This window comes from Drosophila arizonae, chromosome 5 (assembly GCF_054131065.1).
Source record: "Drosophila arizonae isolate 15081-1271.41 chromosome 5, UAZ_ARI_1.0, whole genome shotgun sequence".
In the NCBI taxonomy this organism is placed as follows: Eukaryota; Metazoa; Arthropoda; class Insecta; order Diptera; family Drosophilidae; genus Drosophila; species Drosophila arizonae.
Window position 1 is genome coordinate 11177513 of NC_142925.1, and position 26528 is coordinate 11204040.

At 37.0% G+C, this 26528-nt stretch overlaps 1 protein-coding gene across 13 annotated transcripts in view; it reads right to left on the reverse strand.

The window, feature by feature from the left end:
- Window positions 1–2124: 2124 nt before the first annotated feature.
- The window catches only part of grh (grainy head), a 49607-nt gene continuing 25203 nt past the window's right edge, over window positions 2125–26528 (reverse strand). For 5 of the 13 annotated variants that reach the window (XM_089471074.1, XM_089471073.1, XM_089471081.1 and 2 more), the window contains exons 4-15: window positions 20126–20347; window positions 19473–20042; window positions 18940–19163; window positions 17954–18116; window positions 15058–15169; window positions 14432–14526; window positions 11451–11507; window positions 9425–9523; window positions 5235–5608; window positions 4927–5122; window positions 3363–3427; window positions 2125–3040 (exon numbers count right to left, since the gene is read on the reverse strand). In XM_089471074.1, the coding sequence (XP_089327200.1) occupies window positions 2914–3040; window positions 3363–3427; window positions 4927–5122; window positions 5235–5608; window positions 9425–9523; window positions 11451–11507; window positions 14432–14526; window positions 15058–15169; window positions 17954–18116; window positions 18940–19163; window positions 19473–20042; window positions 20126–20347 (2304 nt within the window). In that variant the 3' untranslated portion in view covers window positions 2125–2913. Of the gene's footprint in view, window positions 3041–3362; window positions 3428–4926; window positions 5123–5234; window positions 5609–9424; window positions 9524–11450; window positions 11508–14431; window positions 14527–15057; window positions 15170–17953; window positions 18117–18939; window positions 19164–19472; window positions 20043–20125; window positions 20348–25816; window positions 26190–26528 lie in introns of those variants that run through there. The other 8 variants (XM_089471079.1, XM_089471077.1, XM_089471085.1 and 5 more) reach the window with 5 other exon arrangements.

The window sequence follows — 26528 nt, forward strand, 5'->3', positions numbered from 1 at the left end:
AAAAATGGTGAATGGCTTCTCGAGCGCGCACTTGGCATCTATTGTTATGTCTTTCACAGCGAGCCGTTTTATCTGCGGCTGGTAATCAGTTTTGTCATCAGCCGTGCGCTGACATTAGAGATCATCCCAGATCTTATCTTCACATACACACGCTCTCGCTCACGCTCACGCTCACGCACATGCACATTTCAGTCCCATTGTACCTGGCATTTGCCTGTAAGAGCAGATTTTTACGTGATCTGTGCGAGTTGCCAATTGCTGTAAAAGTTTGGAGGGCGAGCGGCGATGCAGCAACACCACAGTCGAAAAGAAAAACTAATACTGAACTGCCGAAAGCGAAGCAGACGACGTAGACGCCGACGCACAGTCCCAATACGAGAAAGAGAAGTGGAGAGAGCGAAAGAATGAGAGATTTAGGCGCACAACTGTTGCAGCTAGTTGCCATAGCAACATGTTTGCTAGAGTCGAAAACGCACTCTCGTCAACCGTTGATTTGCCGGCATTGAGTGGGCGCTCTTTTGCATATCACATGTGGGCGAACGGGCAGAGCGACATGCTTTCTCCGTCCAATGCAATGGACTCACTCATACAGGAACAACCATACAAGCAGCACCAATGCAAAACGGAGAGTTCAAGCAGTGCAAATGCTCGCACACACGCTGTTAACATGCTGTTATGTTAACATAACAGCCTCTGCGCCGCCATAAACCTTGTCCAATTGGAATTTCCGCTTATGTAAAATAGATAAGGTTAGCAAAATATACTGTTTAGAATAAAATGATTTAATAAATTAATGCAAATATTATTCAACTCTCTATGAATAAGCACACAGTTCGTTTACTTTTTGTTCTTTATTTAAATTTTGTGTATTCATTATGATAATATTGTACAATTTGTTCATCTTCTTTTTTTTTTGTTTTTTGTTTTGAAAATTTTTCTCAAGCTCACATACATACATACAAATCGCTCAGTTTCAGTTAAACTTTTACTATTTTTCGCGGAATCGTTTCCAACAGGTAACAAAAAATAAATTATTGGCTTTTCAAATATATATATATGTGTATATATATTTTATATATGTGTGTGTTTGTAGAAAGAGCATAAAACTTATAAATTAAAACTAAACATATAGATTTATAACATGTCGGCAAGATATTCGATTCGATTCTCATCTCAATCATTTGTAGATTTCTTCTTCAGTTAGATTATCATTATTATTATTATTATCGTAATATCGTATATGTATATATTTATATTATCTCTTGAATTATTACGTTTACAGCATTTTTTTTTTTTGTTTAGTGACTACAACTAAAAACAAATTGTGATGTACAACACCGAAAGATGATTAATTGAAATACAAAATTTACTTTGTCTTATATTCGAGAATAAGAAGAAGAGATTATGTGTTTGTGTGTGTATTGTGTGGGATTGTGTTTGTCTGTGTGTGTGTGTATATTGTTAAAAATAATAAACAAAATTATAATATAATATTGAGCAAGTTTTGATGCGGAGTATTCAAATTGTTTAAAAAGCAAAAAAGGGAAAGATTTTTGCTTTTTACTAATTGTTTATAAAATGTTTATGTATATATATAGAAAAACAATTGTTAATTAAATTAAGTAAGCTGTTAATTATGGCAAACAAAGATTGTAAACGCACAATGTCATATATATGCTGTATAAAATTTAAATTATATCTATTACGAAATATGTTATATGCATATATAAAATTGTATATATATATTTTTAAATATTATGTTTTTTTTTTGTTCAGTATTTCTCATGTTTAATTTTTTGTTTTGAATCAACTTTTATTTTTGTTGATTTTGTTTTTTGTAGATTTTTCTTGTTTTACAACAAATGCACACAATTTCTTAGTTCATTTCAATTTTTTTTTTTTAGATTTTTTGTTGTTGTTTTCTTTGCCTTAACTTGGACTTAATTAAGATTTTTATCAACATGTTTTATTGCAGAGCTTCTTACACATATATATTTGAAGTTATATATATGCTTGTTTATATATATACTTTAAGTTAATTACTTTAAACAGTTTTTTTTTTTTTTTTTGACAATTTCATTTTATTTTTTTACGTTTTGTTCTAGGCATTGGAAGCAAAATCTGTTTTTGTTTTTTTTTTTGTGTTTAGCAGAGATCCTAATTATTTTGTTTATGTTTATGTTTATTTGTTATTAATTATATGTATATATTTTTCAACATTTATAGCCACAAATAACAAGGTATGAAGAGACAAAGAACAAACGATTTTAAAAGAATTTCACAACAATTAAAAAAATGCTTAAATAAAGTTTATTTAGAGTAAAATTTCAAATGGTTTTGCATAAATTTCAGAGGGCTTTTTATAGGGAATTTGTTTTTTTTTTTTTTTTGGACCTAAGGCCTAGCAGAACTTAAACGTTTAACTGGACAGACATTTTGCACTCTATTCTTGTTCGACTTAACTTAGTTAAAGATACAGATATATATATGCATGTGTATACATATATTTTGTTATAAATACATAAAGATGATAATTTCACTTAATTCATGTTGTTCTTTTACTTCTTTTATATATAAACATAGCGAGAATTGAAATTTGTTTTTAGAAATTGATGTAATCTCATTGTTACTAAAGTAGCTAAACAAAAACAATTACAACTAAATATATGTATATATATATATATAAAAGGTTTTATATATATATATAATATTTTTCAATATATTTCATAGATTCATAATATGCGTATCGAGCGCTTAGGCCTAACTTAGGGCTTATTTCGAAAAGATGGCTTATTGAAACAACTTTTATATATTTTTGTTTTTGTTTTCATTTAGCAAAATTGTGTCCACATATTTGTGTGTGTTTCCTTTTTCTCCCTCTCTCGCTCTCTCTCTGGGTTTTGAGTTCTTTTACTACTGATTGGGCAGCTCTGTGAGCGTCACATCGTACAGATCATCCTCGATCTGTTGCACTTCCAGCAAGAAGATGTCCTCGTTGCAGTAGAAGGATATCATATCATCATCAATTTTCGCCGTAATCCTGCAAGGCAAAAGAATACATGTAAGACAATTGTTTCATATGACAATGGATTCATATATGTTTATAGAGAGAGACAGTCGCGTCAAGTCGAGTCACGTCAGTTCCTTTAACCAAGTTAAGCGTTAGTTGGTTTTAGACTAAACTACCAAAAGATGAACGTGTTTTGCCTTTTTGTTAGTTTTCCATGATATTCAGGTGCAAGTTCTTGAGTGTGTGTCGTGTGTGTGTGTGTGTGTGTGTGTGTAGTCTGTTGTGTGTGTAGTAGTGTGTGTGTGTTTTTCTGTGTGTGTGTGTAGCACTTGGACACAGCTGCCTTACTTACCCTTTCTTATTTGTGCGATATATGTTATTTATGCTCGTTGTTGAGATTTTGTATTTGTTTTCAATCTGCAATTGAGAAACGAGAGAAATATGATGTTTTGTCTGTTGTGTTTGGCGCGAGAGTAACGAGTAACGAGTAACGAGTAACGAGTAACGAGTAACGAGTAGCCACTAACGAGAGATCAAGTTCAATCAAAGTTCTAGCTAAGCAAACTAAAATATTTCTCTTTTAACTCTTCGTGTGTTTGTAATGTTGTTCATTTGGAAAACTTTAATAACTTTGATAAATATTTTGAGAAACTATTTTTAAAGGATTTTTTAATTTGAAATTTTAAAATAATTCATTTAAAGACATTTTTAAATATATTTATAAATATATTTAATAATGACTTTTATTATTTTATTATTATTATTAATTCATGGATTTTTTGTAAGGTTTGAAAAAACTCAAAAAATTCCCATACAAATATTTAAAAATTTACTTTAATTAAATATTTTTATGGGAATTTTTTGAGTTTTTAAATATCATTTTTAAACAAAGTCTTTGAACACTTTTTTGATAATATATCCTTTTTTTTTTTAATTTTTTTTTTTATTTAAAAAATAATTTTAAAGTATTTATATTTCTATATATGTATTATCTATATTTTTTATTTTCCATATATTTGAAAAGTATTTTTTATATTTTTTACGAATTTAGCAAAATATGTATAAAAAATATATATATGTATATATATATATTATATATATATATTAAGAAAATTAAATACTCTAAAATACTTTTTAAAAATCCTTCAATAATTTTTCAAAAATTAATTTTTTTTAAATATATTTTTACATCTCCCTCTCTATATATGTTTTGTTTTGTTTTCAGCCAATTTTCAACTGTTGCCTGTGCCGTATCGTGTGGGTTAAGTGTAGTTATAAATGGATAGATATACACATAGGTATACATACGCATAGGTATACATACGCACACACCTATACATATGGAGTATATATAGTTGTGGTATATATGGAGAGTAGTTTTTATTTTTGATGAATTTTATGTGACTTGGTTACGACGCTTTCAATTAGTTTCAACTACAATTGATTATATATATAAATATATTTAATATATATAATTAAATTTTTTAATTCATTTGATTTTAATTTAAGATGAATTACGATTGATATATGTGAAGTTTGGGTTTTAACAAAATGCTTTAGTTGAATATAAATGCATTAATTTGGTCAGTTTTGTTTATATTATGTTTAGATAAACGAGGATTCTTCTTCATTTTGGATATGCAATTTCAATTTTATAGTTTCTATATTTGATTTTTCAATATCTTTTGCGTTTTACCAATTCGACCAAAATGAACAAAATTACAGACGTTAGAGTTGTTTTTTTTTTTTTTTTTTTTTTTTTGGGCTTAATTTGTTTTGTTTTGTTTGTTTTTTAGACTGCATTGTGAATTTTCTTGGGGGGAAATATGTATTACGTTTGGATAGGTTCACATGCTGGGTCAACCGGCTGCTTCCTCTTCCTCATCTTCATCCTCCCCCTTCCCTCACACACTTACCGCATTGAGCAGGCCAATCGTCGTGGGCGGCACCACATGCAACGGCGTGTAGACCTCCTCGTTCTCCTGCCGCACGTACAGCATGACGCGCTCCGAGGTGGGCGGCGTCATGCGGCCCCGTTTCATGGGTGGCCCAAAGTCGGACATCGGCGTGCTGGTTAACATACTCTGATCCAATATGTGATCCTTTTTATCACTAGAAATATTAATAGAGAGCGAGAGAGAGAAGAGAGATAGAAGATTAGTTTCATTGATCTTGGGCAGCTGGAGGCGCGTCCTCTGCATAAAGGATGACGATTTTTACTCACGTCTGCATGTCGGGCGGAAAATGATTGTGGAATTTGAGCGTGGGCGTGGCCACCTTTTGGCCGTGCAACAGAAAAGGCGAAGCACCCTTCAATTCCGGCGAGTCAGTCTCATGGCCATAGAAGCTCTGCGGGATTAGCGAAGGTTTCATTATATCTATATCTCTACCTTTTATGTTAATCAACTCTTCACATACCTTTTCCATGTCCTCGGCGGGCGAGAAGAGCACAGGCGGCTTGGCCAGATCCTGCATGCCATAGAACTCGGAGCGATCTGTGACCGGATGGTAGAGCTCGTCCAGCTTCTTGCGTCCAGTTGCTGTCATTTTGCGCTTGGCCGCGCGCCGTTCCTCATCGCGCGTCTTACGTTCGGCGCCCTATTGTGGAGAGAGAGAAAGAGAGAGAGAGAAAGAGATATTAGAATAGCTGTTAGAAAGAGTTCACTGATAGATAATATATCAGATAGATATATGTATATGGGGTATATCAAATATATGAATATATGAAATATTTATAGCTGCCATTGAGTCTAGGGTATTCGCTAGTCGAATACGCCCCGATTAGTGAACTTTTGTGTGTTTTAATTGCGGGCTTAGCTAAGCGCTTGGACACTTGCGCAAGCAGCGCCAGGTGTGTTGCTTACATGTGTGTGTGTGCGTGTCTGTGTGTGTGTGTGTGTAATTAGCAATCAATCAAAATGCATGGGATGCGCACATTTTGTTTATTGCATTCGTTGTTGTTGTTGTTTGTATATTTCTTCGTCTTCCTTCTCGTATTTTCTTTTATAAATTAATTAAAATCGTGTAGCAAGTGCCATAAGCCTTGCCACAGCTTGTGGCAGACAGCAGACGCTTCAAGAGCTGTTGTTGCTGTTGCTGTTGCTGCTGTTGTTGCTGCTCTTGCTGCTGCTGCTGTTGCCTGTACAAACAAGTTTTTGGGTGCCACCAACGCGGCGGCCAATAAGCGCTTTCGGCCAGGCACCGTTAGGGTCAGCAGCAACAGCAAAACCGATTTGTTGTAAAATTATTATAAAATACTTAGCGAGATGCTGCATAAATATGCATACATCATAAATAATTCGGCGGCGGCGGCGCCTGCAGCTTGTTGTTGTTGCAGCCCGTTGCCAATTTGCCCACCTGAGCTGAAGCAGCAACAAGAGCAACAACAACTGCAGCAGCAGCAGCAGCAGCAGCAGCAGCTGGCTTTGCTTGATTGCCACACACACACACACAGACAACTACCCATTTATATATGCACAAAGACATGTCGCTCATAGCTAGCGTCCACTGTGATTGCAGGTTTGCGTGTAAACAGATTCTTCTCGCTCTCGTTCCCCCGCTGCTGCTGCTGCCGCGTCTGCACTTTGCATTTGTAATTAAAAATCAGGCAATTGAGGCGCGCAGGAAGTGATATTTTTCCCCCTTGCATAGAGAGCGTCGCCTGCTGCTGCTCCTTCTCGCTGCTGCTGCAGCTGCCCTCTCTTTCTCTCTCTCTTCAGCTACTGTCCATCTTTTGCAGCTCTGCTCTGTTAGCCAATTTTTTTATAGCCTTTTCTGCTCAGGTTATGCAAGGATGTGGAGATGTGCTTATGACTGCCTGACAAACACACTCATACAATCACCAACACACACACACACACACTCACACACTATAAAATCTCGCCGCGCCTCTCACCTGTTGCGCTTTCTGCTGCGCTTATCACAGCTACACAAATTTTTTTTTCTTTTTGCCTAGAGCATTCGCTGTACATCATTTGTGCATATGTATGTATTCATATACATCCATTTATGTGCCTGTGTGCGCGTGTGTGTGCTTGCCTGCATGTAAATAACTGTATTTTATTACATACTTTTATTTTATCTTGGCAAAAATATCGCCAAAGCCGCTCAGACAGCGGCTCGAATTGCCGCCAATGCGGTCAATGTACGCCTTCTTCTTCTTCTTCTTCTGCTTCTGCCACAGCTCCACTGCCTCCTCCTCCTGCTGCTTCTTCTTAATCGACCAACTGAGCTAGTGGCTGCTGCAGGAGGCGTGTGGGCGGGGCGGAACGGGGAGGGGGCAGTCGTGCTATGGTCATCAGTTGCGCCGCTTATTTGGTTAGCTGCGATAGTCGCAGCGATTACCAAAAGCGCAATTTTTTTTATTTTTATGTGTTTTTCTTTTCTGTGATATGCCATGTCTTTATGTTGCGTTTATCGATAAATTTTACTTGGTTGGAGATCTTAATAAATATTTATATATATATAAATGCGTATTATAAACTTTCTCTGTGTGCCACAAGTGAGACGCAACTGGAGCGAAATTAATCGAAAGTAGCAACTCTTAGCTGTGGCTTAGCCTATGCAAAACGATCCTGATTGAGCGATTCACTGCTTGACTAATTGGTAAAAAAGATTGATTGATTGACGAGCTTGAAGAGCTTAAAGAGATTTAGCTTTAATTATAAAGTCTATCTATAATAAAGAATTGATTATAATCCGCTTCAATTGTTGGCTGATTGATGACACTAACAGAATGATTGATAGACTATATAACAGACTGATTGAAGGACTATTGATTGACTTGAATGATTAACTCAAGGAGAAGAATTATTGACTGACTCCCTGATTAGCTGATGGCTAAACTAATAGAGTGCTTGAATCGATTGAATGATTGATTACTTTTTAAATAAAAAATCTGACTGACTGCCTGAAATATGTACTTCTATTCTAGCTGAATAAAAACGAACATATTTGAAAGCCCAAACTAACCCAAACTCTTCCATTGAAACTTATTTCTTTATCAACTGAGGAGTTGATCCAGATCCAGATTATGCCAGACCCTGCAGCACATAATCCCTTTATTGTGATTTATAATTGATTGCAAATCAGACAAGCATTTAATTTCTTCATGCAATCCTTACAATGCTTTCCATATCAATTTTTTTTATTTTTTTTTATGCCAACTCGAAGATCTTTATCTGTGCAGTGAAATTTGTTTATCGAAATGTGGCGGCAGTTTTTTTTTTTTAACGATTTCGGTGCATTTTTTCTTCTTCTTCATTTTGGTGAAAAGACAGAAAACACGCAAAACCTATATTTCTGCATTGATTGCAATGGGAAAAAGGTGCCAAAAGGCGGCAATTGCAGCCGAATTGCAAATGCAGAGAAATCGCAAAAGCAGCAAAAATAAAAGTCAAGAGAAATGCGTGTATGATACAAGATGCTGCAGAGCATGGATACGTGTGTGTGTGTGTGTGTGTGTGTGAGTGTGTGTATATATATGAAATAAGCTGGTACGCGAAATTTAATTGATACATTTATCGATAAACATACGCCTCGAAGTTCCAGGTTAAACCCCCAATGTAAGTATGAGTGTGTGTGTGTGTAAGGGTTATGGATAGTATGTGGTGGCATGGAGTACAATAAAAGGTAGTCAGGCCTGTTCATGGTTGGACTTGAAGAGGAAGAGGAAGAAGAAGAGGCAGCAGCAGCAGCAGCAGCAGCAGGAGAAGTGTAATGATATGAGAAAATTAAATTGGAAATCCACGAAATGATTTATTAATAAAGCACATCAAGCGCAAAAAAAAGTGAAGGGTTCGCATATAAACCAAAGATAGAGAGAGAGAGAGAGAGAGAGAGACAGACAGCGAGGGAGAACGAGAGAAAGAGAGGTGCATACCAAGGCGAAACGTTGGCTCAAAACAAGGGCACGACAAAAGGCGAAAGGATGAAGCCAGCGAATCAGTGCCAAGGAGAGGCAGTCAGAGGAGGGGGAAGAGATGGAGGGAGGGACCTGTTGCCTGTCCATTTACTTTTGTACGCGTTACGCTTTCCACCTGAGCTCGAAACGGACATTGGTTACGTTGATGAAGGGACAAGCCAAATGCCAGGCCGCATGCAGCATGCAGCATGCAGCATGCAGCATGCAGCATGCAGCAGGCAGTTGCCCCCAATTCGATAAAAGCAGCAAGCGACAAGTGGCAACAACAACAACAACAATCGGCAGGGCTTTGCCTCGAGGCACGTCGCAGCGCTTTTAGTTAGCTTCATTCAACCTGCTGTGTTGCACGTGGCAGCTGCCTCTGCCGCTCGGTCTCTGCATTGCATCTACCTCTACCTCTGCCTTTGTCTGTGTGCGTGTATGTGTGTGTAATTATGTAGCTGGTGAGCTCTCTCGTATGTGGTAGCTTTTGCGAATTGAGAATCACTTACCTTATCGCAGAAGACCTTTATCTGACAGTAGCCGCGATGAAAGACCGTCGCATCGCGTGGATCCTCGAACGTATCGATTTGTACGTGCAGCGGCAGGCCCTGTAACAGAAGGGGGAAATGGAAATTTAGAAAATACCAAAAAAATACCAAAAAAACAAAAAATACCAAATTAATATCAATAAAATATACCAATCAATCAAGACAAGCCCTAGCCTCGCACTCAGGCAGGCAATACTGTGGTCTGCTAATAAAATATCAACTAATGGTACGCGTTACAACATACAACAAGAAAAAAAAAAAACAAATAATACCAAGAAAATACAAAAAATACCGAAAAATACCTAAAAATACCAAAAATACCGAAAAATACCAAAAAATTATATAATTAAAATAGAGCAATCCATCTTGCAATACTACGAGACTAGCGCTTGCTGCGCACTTAGGCAGGCCACACTGTGGCGAAATGAAATATCAGCTAATGGTACGCATTACATACACCAAGAAAATACTAAAAATACCAAGAAAATACTAAAAATACCAAGAAAATACCAAAAATACCAAAAAATACCAAACAATTATATGAATAAAATATAGCAATCATGCAATACTACAAGACAACACCTAGTTGCGCACTTAGGCAGGCCACACTGTGGTTGACGCGACGCAGAAGCATTCGCTTCAGACTCTCAACTCTTCGTGTCTTTCTGTCAATGAAATATCAACTTAATGGAACGCATTACAACATACAAAGGATGTTGCTGATACAACAACAACAACTACTACTGCAATAACAATAACAACAACAACTACAACTACCTACGTCTACATGTTAAGAGGCAGAACTGTAGCAATCGCCTCTTGACGCTGCCTCTTGAGTCAGCCCCTTTGGGCACATGTTGTTGCTTTTATCTTTTATGATGTTGGCCTTGCCTCGGCTGCGCCTTGGCGGGTATTATGACTATGTGATTAAGTGTGTAACACAGGTAACAGGTAACGCAGGCAAACGGGAGCACAGGGATACGCCTTCGGGCTCATCAACCTGTACGATGAACACAAGCACACACACATGCACATGCATATAGACAACTCTGTGTGCCCAGGTGTTTATTAAGCCAAGACAAAGCTGAAGTTGTTCGATTTGCCTACAATGTGTGCTGCCTAAGAGAGCGATAGAACGAGAGAGACTTATAGACCAAAAGTCATATAAATAAATTGCTTTTAAGCTATATTTATAACTTCATTAAATTTATTTTGTATTTTATATGCGAAGAGCTCAATTGAAATTGTTTAAATATAATAACAGTCTGGCAACACTCAATTAGCTTAACTGCCTTATTAAGTTGGCTGCGTTTAAATATGATTTTGATTTTGATTTTTGTTGTTGTTTCTATATGCGTGCCATATATTGTTTCTAGTGTATTGTTAACTATTTTGCTTAGGCCTTCAATCTCTATGCTTTGACAGACATTTTGAGCGATCTGTTAATAATAGTGATAATAATACTAATGAATACTAGGCTACTACAACTAATGAAATTCATAAAAAAATTGTCAATATTAATATTTGATTGTTAAAAAGTATTAATTGGTTCATTAAGTAAATTTAAAGCGCGGGATTTCTGTTAGATGATAATATGTATACATACATACTTTCATTTAAACATATGTACCATACACCCCTTTCGATCTGCATTATTCTATACACAATTGTCTGTTAAACTATTTCCCAGATCAGGCAAGATAAAGATAGCTTTGATATATATATCATTGATCTCTTGATCTGTTAATTTATTTTTCTAGTTGTCCAGATCAGTTTAGAGATTTTTATTATATAACAAGATATTTTCTTATATGCTATTCAAACTGTTTTCAGGATATCTGAGTTTGTGTATACACTCTGATCTCTCAAATAAACCAAATAAACTAGCTCAACTTTAATATATATAAAATATTTAATAATTGCTTAATCTTTTCCCAATTATTATATACAAGTAATTCATATGTCCATATATGTAGGAAAAACTCACCTTAACACCTTTCTGACTGCTAAAGTCCGTGCTGAGGCACTGAACCGCAATGTTGATCTGTGAAAATAAAATGCAATACAATTAAAACAATGCAGGCAATTAATAAAGGAGAAAAAAGCTTGCGAAACAAAAGGAAATAAAAAAGAAATTAAAGCAAGACAACAGAAAAAGACACAAAAAGTGCGTCTGGGGGCAGTGATGATGCCGACGTCGACGTCGACGCCGACGGAGACAGCGACTGCAACTGTTATTAGAAGCAATTGTTTTCTCTCTATTAAGTCGATGTCCTCTTTATGCCCACGACAGTTTAAAAAATTCCAACACACACACATACGCACACACACACACACACACACACACACACATACGCACAACAAAAGGCGTGTATGCTGCATACAGTTGGGTCGGTTATATGGCAATGGCAATGCCAATGGAGACTAAAGCTGGAGACAATAACAAGGCAATACACAGAGGACCAAACCGAGCCGAGCCAAGCCAAGCCAAGTGTGGAGAGTGCAGCGCGGCGTGGTGCTGGAGAGTGAGCAGTGGAGAGTGAGTGAGAGACAGTGTAGAGGGGAGAGACAGCGGCAAGTTGACTTTTGCAACGCATCCAATTCATTTTTTTTTCGACTTCGATTCAGTTGCTCAGCGACAGACTTCAAGTCGCTGTATGTGTGTGTGTGTGTGTTTAAAGGCATTTTAAGCATGTCCAAGCCAGATGCGACGAGCCAAAGACAAACAGTCGGACACAACAACAACAACAACAACAATAACAACAACAGCAGCAAAAAAGAGTAGAAAATCCATCAACGCAAAAATACCAAAGGAAACAATCTTAATGGTAAAAGTGCAACGCGCTGTCGCTGTCGCAGTCGCCGCTAACGTCTCAGTCGCTGCCTGCGTCAACGTCGTTGTCGATGTGGACGACGTGGAGCAGTATTTAATGTGAATAATTAGCGGGCGCGTACCATATAAGCGAAGACACAGACAGACGCTTGGCTGGCAGGCATTGAAGATGCAGTTGCAGATGTGAGAGGCTGGGGCTGAGCGCGAGGGGGAGGCTGTGGCAAGCTGCAGCACCTGCGTGTCGGTGCGTACGAAAGTTTTTTTTCTGCTGTTTTTTTTTTTTTTTTGAGCGGCCGCTGGGAAAGGCAAAAGATACGCGCAAACATACAGCCGCAGATACACAGATACAAACAGCAGCAGATACAGATACAGCGAGGCGTGGGGGGTAGGAGGAGGCTGCTGCCTAACGGCATAAAACGAAATCGACATTATGCGGCCTTTGGCTGCGACGACTCTCTCTCTCCAATGTCTGGCCGTATCCACATATATATATATATATTTTTTTTTTTTTGGGATTAACATCTCAGCGAGTAAACAATTTGTAAATAAAAAGCGCGATATCGAAATGTAACCAAAATGCACTTATGGCCACATGAGCCAAGCCAATTGGCCAGCCAGCGAGACAGACAGGCCGTACAGACAGCTGGACAGACGGACAGGCGGACGGACGGCTAGCGAGCCTGTTAGCCAATTTAATAACTGCTTGCCAATTTGACACAAGTCACTGAACTTGACAACAAGTGGAAAAATCAGTGCAAAAAACACGAAATGTATACGAAAAATTGCTCACAAATATTTTAGGCCGAGCCGGGATTATCTGTCATGTGTCTATAGCCAAGGCCTCCATATAAATATGTATGCTAGAGGAGCTAAACAAAAAAGACTCTGCATATATTAAATTCGTTCAGTTTACTTCACTTGATCCATATCTATATGTATATGAAATTAATTGGACTTGGATAAATATACATATATGACAGAGATAAGATTTGTTTATCTTATGGAGATGTGTTTATAACGGACTTGGAAAGCAAAGTAGAAATATGATGAATCAAACACTAACAAACAGCTTGAAAGGTTGCTTATATGCATATTAGATTTGGACACCCAGGGACCTATCTAATAGATTTCTAAACTACTTTTTAGACTACTTTTAATCGATTCATTTTGTCCTCTTTCTGCTACTACTCCTACTTCATTTACTGCTAATCTGCATATGCTTCAACTTATCTTACTTCCCCTTCATAGGTCATACATAAGCAATAATATATCATATTCCCAAGCAGAAATTACACAGAAATTGCCTAAGAGATCATAGCTTAAGCTTAGAGGGTATCTGTTAGTCTATCATATGCACCATCATTGCTTGATGTTGTTAATTTAACTTTTTGGATGGGTGGAGCTATATACATGCTCGCCACTTGTTGTTTATTATGCATCTGCATTCAGCCAACATTCAGCCGCATTGTGGCTTAGCTGTGGTGCGACGGGGCGTATACGTAATCTGGCGGCGGTTGGCGCTTGATTTGCTCAATAGAATTGCAAATATTCGACGGGGATTAAAATTGCTGATAATTGCTAAATTAAATGCGCTTGGGAGCGCAGATCTAAAAGCCAAAAGCATAGGGAAAGAGATAGCGAGAGTGGAGACGAAGGAGAACGAGAGAGAGAGAGAGAGAGAGAGATAGAGAGAGAAACGTTGAAAATTGTCGTGGCAGGTGATTAAAACTAAGTGTCATAAATAAATAAATGCATAAATTATTCTTTTCAAAAAGAAACAACAAAACAGAGCGCCCCTAAGTGAGAGAGAGAGAGATAGCGCAGCTGTGTGCGAGCGAGCGAGCTGGCAATATATAAATGTATGTGTGTGTGTGTGTGTTGAGGCGACTGTGCGACGCGCGTTGAATAATTTGCGTTGTACGTTGCAATTGAAAATAAATCACAAATTAATTCTTACATACACATATCTATATATCTAGTATGTGTGTGTGTGTGTGTCATTTGCCGTGTCGCTTTTTTGTGTTTTTTTATATTTTTTTTTTAATTGAGGCGGCGCTCAACTACAAACAAAATGGAGACTTTATAGCGCTCCAGCTGGGGCGCTACGGCCTGAAACGGGGGCTCTAAGAACTTACCTTGGCAGAGCTCTCGAGCGGATTCCAGTAGACGGCAATGGCATTGTGCGACACTTCCTCAATGCAGCCAACGAGACCAACCGAGTTCTTTGTATCTGCAGAGAGAAAAAGCAAATATATATATATATATATATATATATATATAAACATATACATATATATAGAAGAGATAAAGAAATAGAGTCAACAACTGTGGCAGAGGAGCTAACATATCGTTTGTATTAACAATTAAGGAAAAATTGTCTGTGACAAGTGCCTAATGAGTTATGTTTGATGGGGCTAAGGCGCGCAACAGGTTGCAACTGCAGCAGCAGCAGCAGCAGAGAGAGAAAGAAAGAGAGAGGGGGGGGGGGGGGGGAGAGCAGGAGTTGGACAGACGTAGGCAGCTCTCAGCCAGAACTAGCCAAGATTATCTGCAATCAAACAAAACCCGAATGCAATGCGCGTTTATCAATGTCATAACTCTGGTTGCACCAACTGTTGCTGCCGCCTGACTGGCCACACCGTGCCCCCTCCCCCTCCCCCTTCCCCCTGCCACATTCAATAAAAACGAAGAATTTACGTTCTGGAAATTCTATACAATATGTGTTCGGCACGCCGTTGGAGCTCGCCAAAAGCTAACGCACCTGCATCCAAGATTCTCTGCTTCACGGAATGCTGGCGACTATGCCAGAATTGCCAGGCCTTTATCTCGTCCTCGGGACTCTTCTCCTCGCGAAACATCAACATGATCACACTCTGCAAAGGCAAATGAAAATACAAATATTAATTAAAATTAATATATATAAAATGAATGCTGATATGATAAAATTAATAAATAATAATAATTAATTTGGAACTAAAATAAATAATCTAAATAAAATAATAGAAATAAATAATAATAAAAATATTTATTAAAATATATGAACATATATATAGAATGAATGAATTAATTAATAATAATAATTAATCATAATATTTATTATGTTTCAACTAAAATAAATAATCTGGTCAGAAAAGAAGAAGATATTCAAAATTCATATTTCTTGTAAAGGAACTATAAACAGGGTATATACAGGGTATCTATGCACAGTTCATTGCTTTTATCCAATCAGGCTTGATATATACGCGTTGTGACATATGTTTTGGCTGTCTACGTCTAGCTCCGTAGGCTCGCACCCTACAAAGTCAAAAGGATTAAAGGAAGCGAGAAGCATAAAAAAAAAGAAAAACAGAAAGGACGAACTCGATTTAGCAGAAAAATATCTAACACATTTGTCTCTTTAAGTAACTTGAGTCTCTTTCTCTCCTCTCGCTTTGTTCCCATAGATATTTGCATTTTGTGTGCATCATTTATGTATTTTCAGATTTTTTTTACATTTTGAATAATTACGTTGACAGCGCCGAAGGAAGCGCACAGATAGATGTTGGCCCCGAGAACGAGTCAAAAATTGCAACCCCTTTGCTATGAGCCGCTATCCTGCACCTACCCCCTGCCTCTACCTCCTACCCCCTACCCCCTATGATCTTTGCTGATTACTGTGCATAAATATTTTTGTGTATTTTGTGCGCCTTTTTCTTGAATCTTTAAGTTTTTCTATCTCTAACTCTCTCCCTCTCGCTCTCTGCATTTATCGTAAATATTCATGGGCTAATCAGCTCGTAAATTATACTCGTTTTTTTTTCTTTTATTTTTGTCAGTTTTTCACCGTTCGACGCTGGGAAATTGATAGGGAAATGGACACGACTATGCAAATGCGTTGCTTTAATTTTTCAACTTTGGGTTACAGTTTTCTTCAGCCTCACTCTATAGTCGGATTTCTTCTGCTGCTACTACTTATATCGATGGCCTCTGCCAGCCCCGAAAAGGGCTAGAGGGTTAAACAAATAAACTCGTAAATTCATTTTGACACTTTTTTCCAAAGTCTAGCGCAAAAATTATTGCACTTTTATGGTAATACGAGACGAGACGAGCTGCGGCACTTCATAAAGCACAATTAGTTGGGTAGTCGAGAAAGAAACAATGAGAAAATATGATATAGGGGCATCGAAGTCTATCGCCAGGTGGGTTCTGAGCCTAGACCTATTTTCTGTTCTACTTTTATTCAGACTTTTATAAATGCAGTCAAGATCTTTGACTTTGAAAAGTAGAAAATCCATTACATGGCTTATCAATTATTCAAATGTGGATTATTTTCCTCTTACTCAATATTTCTAATATTTTTGAAAATAAAAACAAAAATGTTAATACTATTTATAAATTATAAAAAAATATTTTATATATTTTTTTTAATCTGTAAAATATTTCCTGAAAATATTTTGGTAAATTTGTTTTAGATATTATTTTTTACAATTTCGAATTTTTTTTCCCAAAGATCAGTAAAATTTAGGTTGTATAAATTTTTCCTAAGTATCCCTTAATAATGTAAAATCTAGTTAAAATCAGTTGGTAAATTTTCAGTAACTGAAGAAATTGTAAACCCTTTTCCTTGCTTTTATCTAAAGTCTTTGGATTTTCCTGTAACTTTTTGAGAAATTCTGTTTTATTTAAATCCCGATTATTATAGACGTTTTTTTTTAAAGAGTTTCCTGCTTTTTTTCTTACTGTTATTCTTAACACATCACGATCCTTGGACAGTTTTAAGAAACTTTTTTATAATTTGAATTTGGTTGCTTCAATTTGTCGCAGCTTTTTTCATTATATTTACGTATGCAAATGCGAAATGTGAAGAGACAGTTCCAATTTCAGACCCTAGCAGCAGCAAGAAGTAGAAACTCAATCTCAATTGTTGTTTACTTAGCCGAACCGTTGGCACTTCCACATTGAGCATTGAGCATTGAGCATTCCGTATTCCACATTCCGTATTCGAGGGACCCAAAACACACACTTTTCACATTCAACTGTAACTTTGATTGTCTAGAACTCAACGGGTTCAGTTTACAATTTGCATTTCATCCAGTAGCGAGTCAGAAGACGTCATTTAAGCTTATCTGATTGATGATGTTGATGCGTATTGTGAGCAGCTAAAGGCTGAAAAAAATATCCTATGTAGTCCTGAATAAACATGGAATGCGTGTGTGCATGTGTGTGTGTGCTGAAAGGCTCGCAATTTGCATTGAGCGGCGTATTCAAATTCTCATAAGGACAGACGGACGCCTTGGCGTATCATTTATCATTTATCATCGGGATATGCATATAAGGTTGAACAGATCGCAGCGCCTTAAGCAGGATATGCGATGTCCTTGCTGCGCGCTCTCTCTCTCTCTCTCTCTCGCTCTGTCTGCATGTGTTTGCGCAATTGAGCAAAGGGTGGCGATAGCTGCCAAACTTGATTAGCGCTCAGGCAAACTGACATTCCCGAGCTACTCGAGAGCGCACAGCTGACAAATAGCCTGAAAAGGGTTTCAAGTCTTAAGCCTCAAATGATTGTTGACAGCCAGAGCAAGGCTCACGATCAGCTAGCTCCACAATCAATATCAAATATACATAAATACATACATACATATATGTATAGAGAGATAGTCATAGAGTAAGAGTATTACCTTAACTGTTGTATTCTTGATTGGCTTATCCGCATCGTGCACATACTCCAGCGTAATGCCATAGAACTGACCCTTGTTGATGTAGGTGATGCGATCGTCCTCGCGACGCTGCGACGAGCTGATCGGGCTCTCCAGATGGTAGCGAAAGCCCACATTTGTGAAGCTAAGAAAACACATAGACAAAAGAAAAAATATATATTAAATGGAGTGAGTCTATTGGGAGCAAAGTAGAGTATTTCAGGAGGTGTGGCACTGAAAAGCGTTGATTCGCGCAATTCGATGCCATGCAGGTGGGGTTGTAAGGGATTATCTACTATATATTACATATATGAAGTTAGGCTTTATTAATAGCTATAGTTTTACATTTATTTTTGGCTATGAGGGAATGATTTTTGTCTCTTTTTTTAATAATCCCAAATATTTTCATGACTTATTAAATTTGACTACTTTTTCTTTAACAAACCCTGAAGTCCTGAAGGACGAAATCCTAAATTATGGATAAGACATAATTCAAGTTAATAAAGAAAAACAAATCAAGTTAATAACAATCTTAACTAAATGTTGGTATTTTTTTTTACGAAATTTGGTTGTCAAATGTCTCAGCCCTGCTGCTATTTTTATGAACGCAGCTGTACTTCTACATATGCTTATATGTATTTAGATAGGAACAATCGTAGTTTAGATAGAGTCAAAGTAGTTGAGCCTAAGCACGTAGCTAGATTCAAGGGTATTTTTAGGTTATTTTTCTGTCCATCCAGTCTACTCAGTCTGACAACTATTTATATGAGCACACCTGTATATATATGTAGGAATAATCGAACTTCACATAAGTGAATTCAGTGTACAGCATATGTGGCTAGTTTTATAAATAGAGAATATATATTTATGTATATAGGAATAATAATCAATAATAATAATATAGTTATATCTATAATAGTTATATCTATAATCTTATATTTACAGGGTATTTGGTGTTGGTTACTTACATTTTTGGTATTTGTATTTTATCAGCATCATTTTGGCGTCCGAAATCGTGCCAGGGCCTCGAACGTGTCGATCCATTTGTGCTCGTATCCACCAGCGATGTGGTTGGACTATTCTGGCTGCCATGGACCACGGTGCGCTGTTGTATGCTATTCACTGAAACGGGTATGCTGCCATTGGCATCGATGAGGGTGCCCGGTTGACACAGTTCCGTGTAGTCGAAGGACTGTTCGAAAAGAAGTTGCAAATATGTTTCATTAGTTGGGATGATAGTGATAAAAGTTTGTATATATTATATATGTATTATATGAAAAGTTTTTATTAAGTACAAATTTAATGGACACGTCACGCATTTTGAACTACTCATTACTCATTACTCATTACTCTTTATGGGTTATTCATTGCTAATAGAAATTTATGGGTTAGCTGATACTATAAGAGATTTTGGATATGGGTTCTACAAGTGGAATTACGACAGGCACTGGCCGCTACTTGTAACACTCTACTGTTGTATTCTTTGTGTGTGTGTGTATACCTGCTGTATGTGATTTTGATCCCGCGGCGTTATGGCATCCGTGCCAATGCCCGAATCGGGACTGGGCAAGTCCACGGTGAGACCCGCCGCCGTTATAGCCTTGGCATAGAGCGGCGTCCCACCGTTCTTGCCCGACTGTTCCTGTTGCTGCTGCTGTTGTTGCTGCTGCTGCTGTTGCTGCTGCTGCTGTTGCTGTTGCTGCTGTTGACTGTGATGGTGTGCATTGCTGCTGGTTAGCACTGTGGTGGTGGTGGGCGCATTGCTGCTGAAGCGCGCCTCATAGACACCGCCCACCGGCTGCGGCTGGGCGGCCGCCGATACGGAAACATCTTCGCCGTAGAGGCTGCGCGCCGTGCCCGCTGGCACGTAGCCGCCCTGGCCGTCGGGCGCAAAGTATTCACGATAGTAGGGCTCCGTTATGAATGTGGTGGCAGGTGGCGGTCCAGGTGGCAATCGTGTCGTCGTGTACATGCCATAGCTATCCGTTGTGATATATGGCCCCGGACTGGGACTCTGGGCTTGCAATGTGCTCTGCTGTGTGCTGGTTCCATTGCTGTTCTGATGTGAGGTCTGCAGGAGTTCAGGTCAGTCTCTCACTCAATCTCTCAATCTCTTTCACTCTTTTATACACTTGCTCCGTTTGGCTCACTCACCTGTAGATAAATCTGTGTGCCGCCCGTGGTAGCATACATCTCTAGATCTGCTGTCGCTCTGGCGGGACTAGTTGCAGTTGCTGATGTTGCAGTTGTTGCAGTTGTTGCTGTTGCTGTGGCTGATGTAGCTGTTGCCGTTTTATTGGCTATATCGAATGCAGTTGCAGTTGCAGTTGCAGTTGCCCCACTTGCTTCACTTCTAGCTGCATCCACGCGCAATATCTGTGAATTTTCGTTTGGATTTGTGTTGGTTTTTCTTGGCTTTTGTGTTTGTTTCGTTTTTCTTTCAACTGTTTGCAACTTGGCTACTTAAAGATACTTTCTTTCATAAACTACAATCACGGTCATGTTTCGTCTGGGCATTTCCAAAAGTTAGTGCTCGATAATGTCTTAGCTTAGATTGATTATTCATAGAATCTTGACAAACTTATTATATACTTTTATTGATAAGGCAAAGACTTGATTGGCAAATCTTAGGCAGACTTTATCTCTCTTGTAGGCCATAGACCAAGGGATTTAAAAAAAGCTTCACATTTGATCTCACATTTCAAATTTATTACAGCTCTCAAAGAGTTCATAGTTAAATCATTGAAATAAATGGGAATTATAGCATATATAATTGATAGAAAACTAAGGGGAATACAAAGTGGAGTAAATATAATAATTTTCTGTATAGAAAATAATTATGCCAGGATCAATTCGAGCTCAATAATATATTCAGCTTATCTCAAAAATATACATAAACTGATCTTGGCTAAATCGCCGACCTTCAGAAGAATACGGTTTCAGGCAATTCATATACACATATATGTATACACACACACACATATATATTATTATAGACTTCTAAGACCTTCGTTAGATCAAGCTCTAATGAACTTTAATTGCACGCACATGGAAATGATTAAAAGGCTTTTAAAACTGATCTCATGCTCCATATGAGATCAATGAAAGCTCTCAGACTCTGAACCCTCAATGGGGCTTATGGAACCGAACTGAACATGGATCACAGGCCCTAGGTGAGAAGCGTGCAATATATATGAATTCTACGAGCCGGCACAAATAATATTCATAAATACTTGGGGGTATCGAATTGGTTCAGCTAAATGATTTGTTTGCAGGAATTACATTGATTGATCGCACACATGCACAAAAGAGACAAACGGCAACAACGACTACGACAACAACAACAACAACCACATCAGCATGTGGTCAATGTTTATTGTTGATTGATGACTGATTATGAACGCGGAAGGTCAAAATCAAATCAATGGTGACAAAAAGGTAAGAAGAAGAAGAAGAAGAAGGGGAAAAAATAAAATAGCGCAAACTTCGCTGAAAGCCAAGTTCTTTTTAGGCGCTTTATCCTATGGCAGAAGCTGATTCATAAATACAAAAAAGTACAGTTTATGAAAACAAAATAAAAAATATATATTAAAACAACAACAACAGCAACAAAATTAAATGCTATAAAAAATCGACACAGTCGTCGGTTGTCGAGTGGAAAGAAACCAATTAAAATGCGAGAAAAAAAAAGCAGCAGACGGACAGAGTCAAAGTATATAACTTTTGGTATATAATAAAAAAAAATATATATATATAAATCGATATATATTTGTGTGTGTGTATATGCATATATGTTAATTAGCATTGCTTTTTATTTATTTTTATTTTATTGATCGCACCAAAATGTCAAACGTTTTTCGACTCTGCGCGACTCTGCGTTGACGCGCGCTCGCGCTAAATGAGGTAATACACTAAGAAACAGCTACAGCTACAGCTACAGATACAGATGCCAAGATATATATAATATACATTCAATGGCTGGCAGCTGCCACGCCCTGTCTTAGCATCTAAATTAACATTTTAGCTGATGAGTGTTTCACGCTAAGCCAGAAGAAAGTGAAATCAAGAGACGTCATCAAACCAAAAGCTAGCCGATGAGGCCCATCTATAAAAGCTCTAAAACTAACTAAATATAAGTTTTTTTAATGTGCAGCTATTTTTTCTATTTATATGCATTTTTAAGTTGTTTTTGTTTACATTTTGTAATTTTTTTCCTGATTTTAATTAACAAACTATTTTTTTTTTTAACCAAAGCTGCAAAATATAGCTTAGCCAGAATAGCTCCTAGCTAGCTCTAGCTAGATTTAAATAAATTTTGTTTTTAGCTATTTCTTGGTATATAAATTTTATATTCTTATTATATTTATACAACTTTATATATTTAAAAAAAATTTTGTTCCTCGCTTTAATTAACAAAATTAAATATTCCTAAAGCGAAAACTGCCTATTGTAATCTAGCTTTAAAAGCTCCTAATCTAGCTATATTAAAGTTTGTTTGGGCTTCTGTTTTCATTTTTTTATATTTAATATAAATTTGTAAATTGTTCAAAAAAATGTTTTTCTTAATATTTTCCTCATTTATTTATGTTTCCATTTTTTGTTGAGCACTTCGCTTCGTTTTCCCGCTAAATTCTCTAAGCTAACAGCTAAACTGTGTTTGCGTGTCTGCCTTTGTGTGTGCGTGTGCTTATATTGATTGGTTATGCGTGTTTTTCGTTTTGTAAAGCTTACATTTGAAATGTATTCTAATGTGGCTTGCCTTTGTTGTCTGTCTGATTGTTTTTTCTTCGGCTGCTCCAAGTGGGGGCTAGCTCTACTGAGATTCTAGCTGCGAGCTAATTAAATTTGTTCATAAAAATCAATTTGCATTTTCGAAAAATAAGAAACAAATACACACACACGCACATACACAGCGTGCAACGTCAGAAAAGGCCTTGGTGAAGCTGAGCCAAACGAATCGACAAATATTTTTGGGTTTTTGGTTTTTCGTTGTTTTTTTCTTGTGCGTGTCACAAAATTATCGAAACTTTAGGAATCGTTCGTTAGCTTGTGCTATTATAAAACAGCGCGCTTTGCATATGCCACACACACACAGACTCACACACATACACACCTATATATATATATAAACTATATATTATATGTCCATACTAAACTGAGCTATTGGCTGGCTAGAATTATGCTAAGCGCGTCTTCTGGCACATATTTATGTATGAGGAAGAAATAAAAAAACAAAATGAAGTTAAAAAAAAAATCTTAAAAAAAACTAAATTTAAATAAAGCCAATTAACTATTTTAATGCCTTTTGGTTTTGATAAAAAGTGAAACTTTTTTCTTCTTCTGCTTCGGCTGCTTCTTATTCGTTTTTGTCAAGATTCTATTCATCTGGCCGTTTTATGCATATCGTTAATTCTCGGAAATAAACCAAGGCAAAACAATAATACATACAGCATTATTGTCAGTATCATTATTATTATTCTCACTAATATATTATTATATATAGTTTCTTAATAGTTTTGTTTTTGCTTCTTTTTCGCTTTTTTTTTTGGGAACTTTTGTGAATGATCGTTTTTTGAGGGTTTTTTTTTCATGCAGGCCTAGCCTAGGTTAGCTAGTCAAAGAAAATCGAAACTTACGAAATGAGTTAATTGGATAAAATTATGCAAATTAAGTTGATCAAAATGAAATCGATTAATCGATAATTGTTTTTGTTTTTCATCTATTAATTATTCATCCTCTTTTTCCTTTGATTATTCTTCCTCTTTTCTTAAATGACTTTTAAATATCCAGCTAATTTCGGTATATATAGTCTATCAATTATATGCAAATAACATATTATTAACTCTCGATAATGTATCGAAAGATTTGTTATTTGCATAGTTTAATAATTAAACTAACTTTAAGCATATATTGACTATTATCAACAAACTGTAGTCAGATTTTAAAGGAAATGAAATTCGTTTTATCGATTAGCCTGTAAGAACCAAATCCTAATTTTTACTAGATTGATTAGTTTTAGTCGTTTTATTATATAAAAGATAAGGAATCTAAAAAGTCTTACACTAAACTTTAAATGTAATTTTTGATACTTTCGATACTAATATCAATTTCCTCTGATACTTCATGTATAGCTAACTAATACACTTCCGTTTACGTTTCAAAATAAATAATAAGTAAGACTAAGAGCCAAGTTTTCAACAGTTAGAAAGATAGGAAACACAGTAATTAAATATACATATATCGTTATCGATAACACCTGTTGCTTTGCAATCAAGTTGTTGTATGTTTTTAATGTAAAACATTTTTTAATACAGTCTTTTAAGTCCATACATAAAACTCACATCGGAAGCTTATTATGTTATCGATCACACCTTTATGATTTCATGAGTTTTAATAAACTAGGTGTAAAATTCTAATATTTTCAAGACACTAACAAATTTCCATAATTATGCATATCTTATCGATAACGCATTATCGATAATATTTATCGATTGATTGTAGCTAGTCCCATTGTTTTAATTCATTGGTTTCGGCAGTTTTTCCAGAATTTAACTTTGATTTAAGATTTATGATTTAAGTCTCACAACAACAATTATCGATATGTGCAAAAATATCGATTTTTAAAACAAACATTCGCACGTTCTAAGCAGTTTTAATAATTAGTCGAACAGCAGGCGGTTTATTGACACCATTTTTATATTCGTTATTAACTATTGGTTGTTGTTGTTGCAGTTTTTCAGTTGTTGTTGTTGTTGTTGTTTATTGGCTAATGATTACATTTTCCGGTCTAAAGTTTCAAGCATTGCAATAAATTGCAATATCAATTTTTCATTTATCATATATACATTTTGTTGCCATTTTTCTCTTTCCCTCTCATTTCATTATGTCATTTTGTCGCTGTTGTTGTTATTGTGTTCAATTTAAATTCTGTGGCATAAATTAGTTAGGCGATTTGTTATACGCAACAAAAAAATTCTCTAGACTTTATCAACTGGGCGACGCGTGTTATGCAAATGTCGTTGGCCAAGACAAATATTGCGAATAATTAGCGAATATAAAAAAATATTTTTTATTATTTTTTATTAATGTACAATAAATTAGAGTGCAATGCAAATTGCATATTGTAATAGTTAAATGCCAATAACAAGCAGTACAACAACAACGAGCAGAAAACAAGGCAATTAAATTGAGCTAAGAAATGATTTTGCTCAATGAATTTTTTCTTTTCAATAATTCACACACACTCACAGACACGCACTATAAGCCCACTCTCATCTGCAAAAAGCGTTAAAAAGCAACAACAAAGTGTCTGTCGCTGTTGTTGTTGCTTGGGTTCTCGCGCGCCAAACAAAAGACTTAGAGCACAAACTTGTTCGCCGCGCGTGGGTGTTGAAAGGCAACGCGTTTGCGGCTCGGCTCAGCTCAGCTCAGCTGCTGCTGCTGCACGCCCACACGCAACTTGCTGTTGTTGCTCGTTCGTTCGTTTGCTGTTGCTGTTTGTTGTTTGTCTTTTGCGCGTGTTCGCTCAATTTGTGTTGCATTTGTTATTTGATTGTTGTTGTTGTTGTTACAGTTGCTTTTGTTTCGTTTTGATTTTGAACGCGCGCGTGTTTGCATTTTGATTGCAGGTGTTTTTCGTTGTTGTTGTTGTTGTTGTTGTTGTTGTAGCTAGTTGCATTAGCTAACTGGGCAACTGGGCGCCCACATTCCAATCAAGCGGCACTATATACTATATATATATATATATATATCATATATCATAACACAATATGCAAAATAGCAAAAGGCATATCAAATTCGGCCAGACACACTTACACACACACACACATACACGCACACACTTACATTGGTTTAGTTAAAGGGGAGGCTGAGATGATTGGGTTTATTGACACTGATCACTGAATCTGAACAATAAGACACTTTAACACGTTGTTGCAGTTGCTCTTGTTGTATGTCGCAGTTGTTGTTGTAGCTGCTGCGCTCGCATTACAAGATTTTACGCGCAGGAGAAGCATTCGCGGCGCTCAAATATCAGACGAATCGCAGAAACGATCCTACTCCGACAGCGTGATACGACTGACTGACCGATTCCCCACGTATGACAACGTCGGCGACAGAGGCAACGGCGACGGCGACGGCGGCTGCGACGGCGCTACCTGAACGCTGAACGCTACGAGCGAACCAACCAACACGCACACATACACACAGACACATATACAACGGCAAGCGAAGACAGACGGCAGCGTTGCGTCGGCCAGTTGGACCAGCACACACACACACAGCAATCACACTCATACATACACACACTCACACATGCGCGCATATCAGTTCAAAATGGTTGGAATCTCTGCCAGGCTGTCGCGTATTCTGACATGCGCAGCGGCCGGACAGGACGTTACAAGCAGCGCAGCGCAGCGCCGCATTAAAAAATAGTTTTCATTGATTCGCGCGCTCGATCGTACTATGAAGGAAGAACGGCCACAGTGGGCCGGAAGTGTGCACTTAACTTTTGTCGCCTTTGGCTTAGCCTCATGTTGTTGCTCTTGTTGTTGTTTGT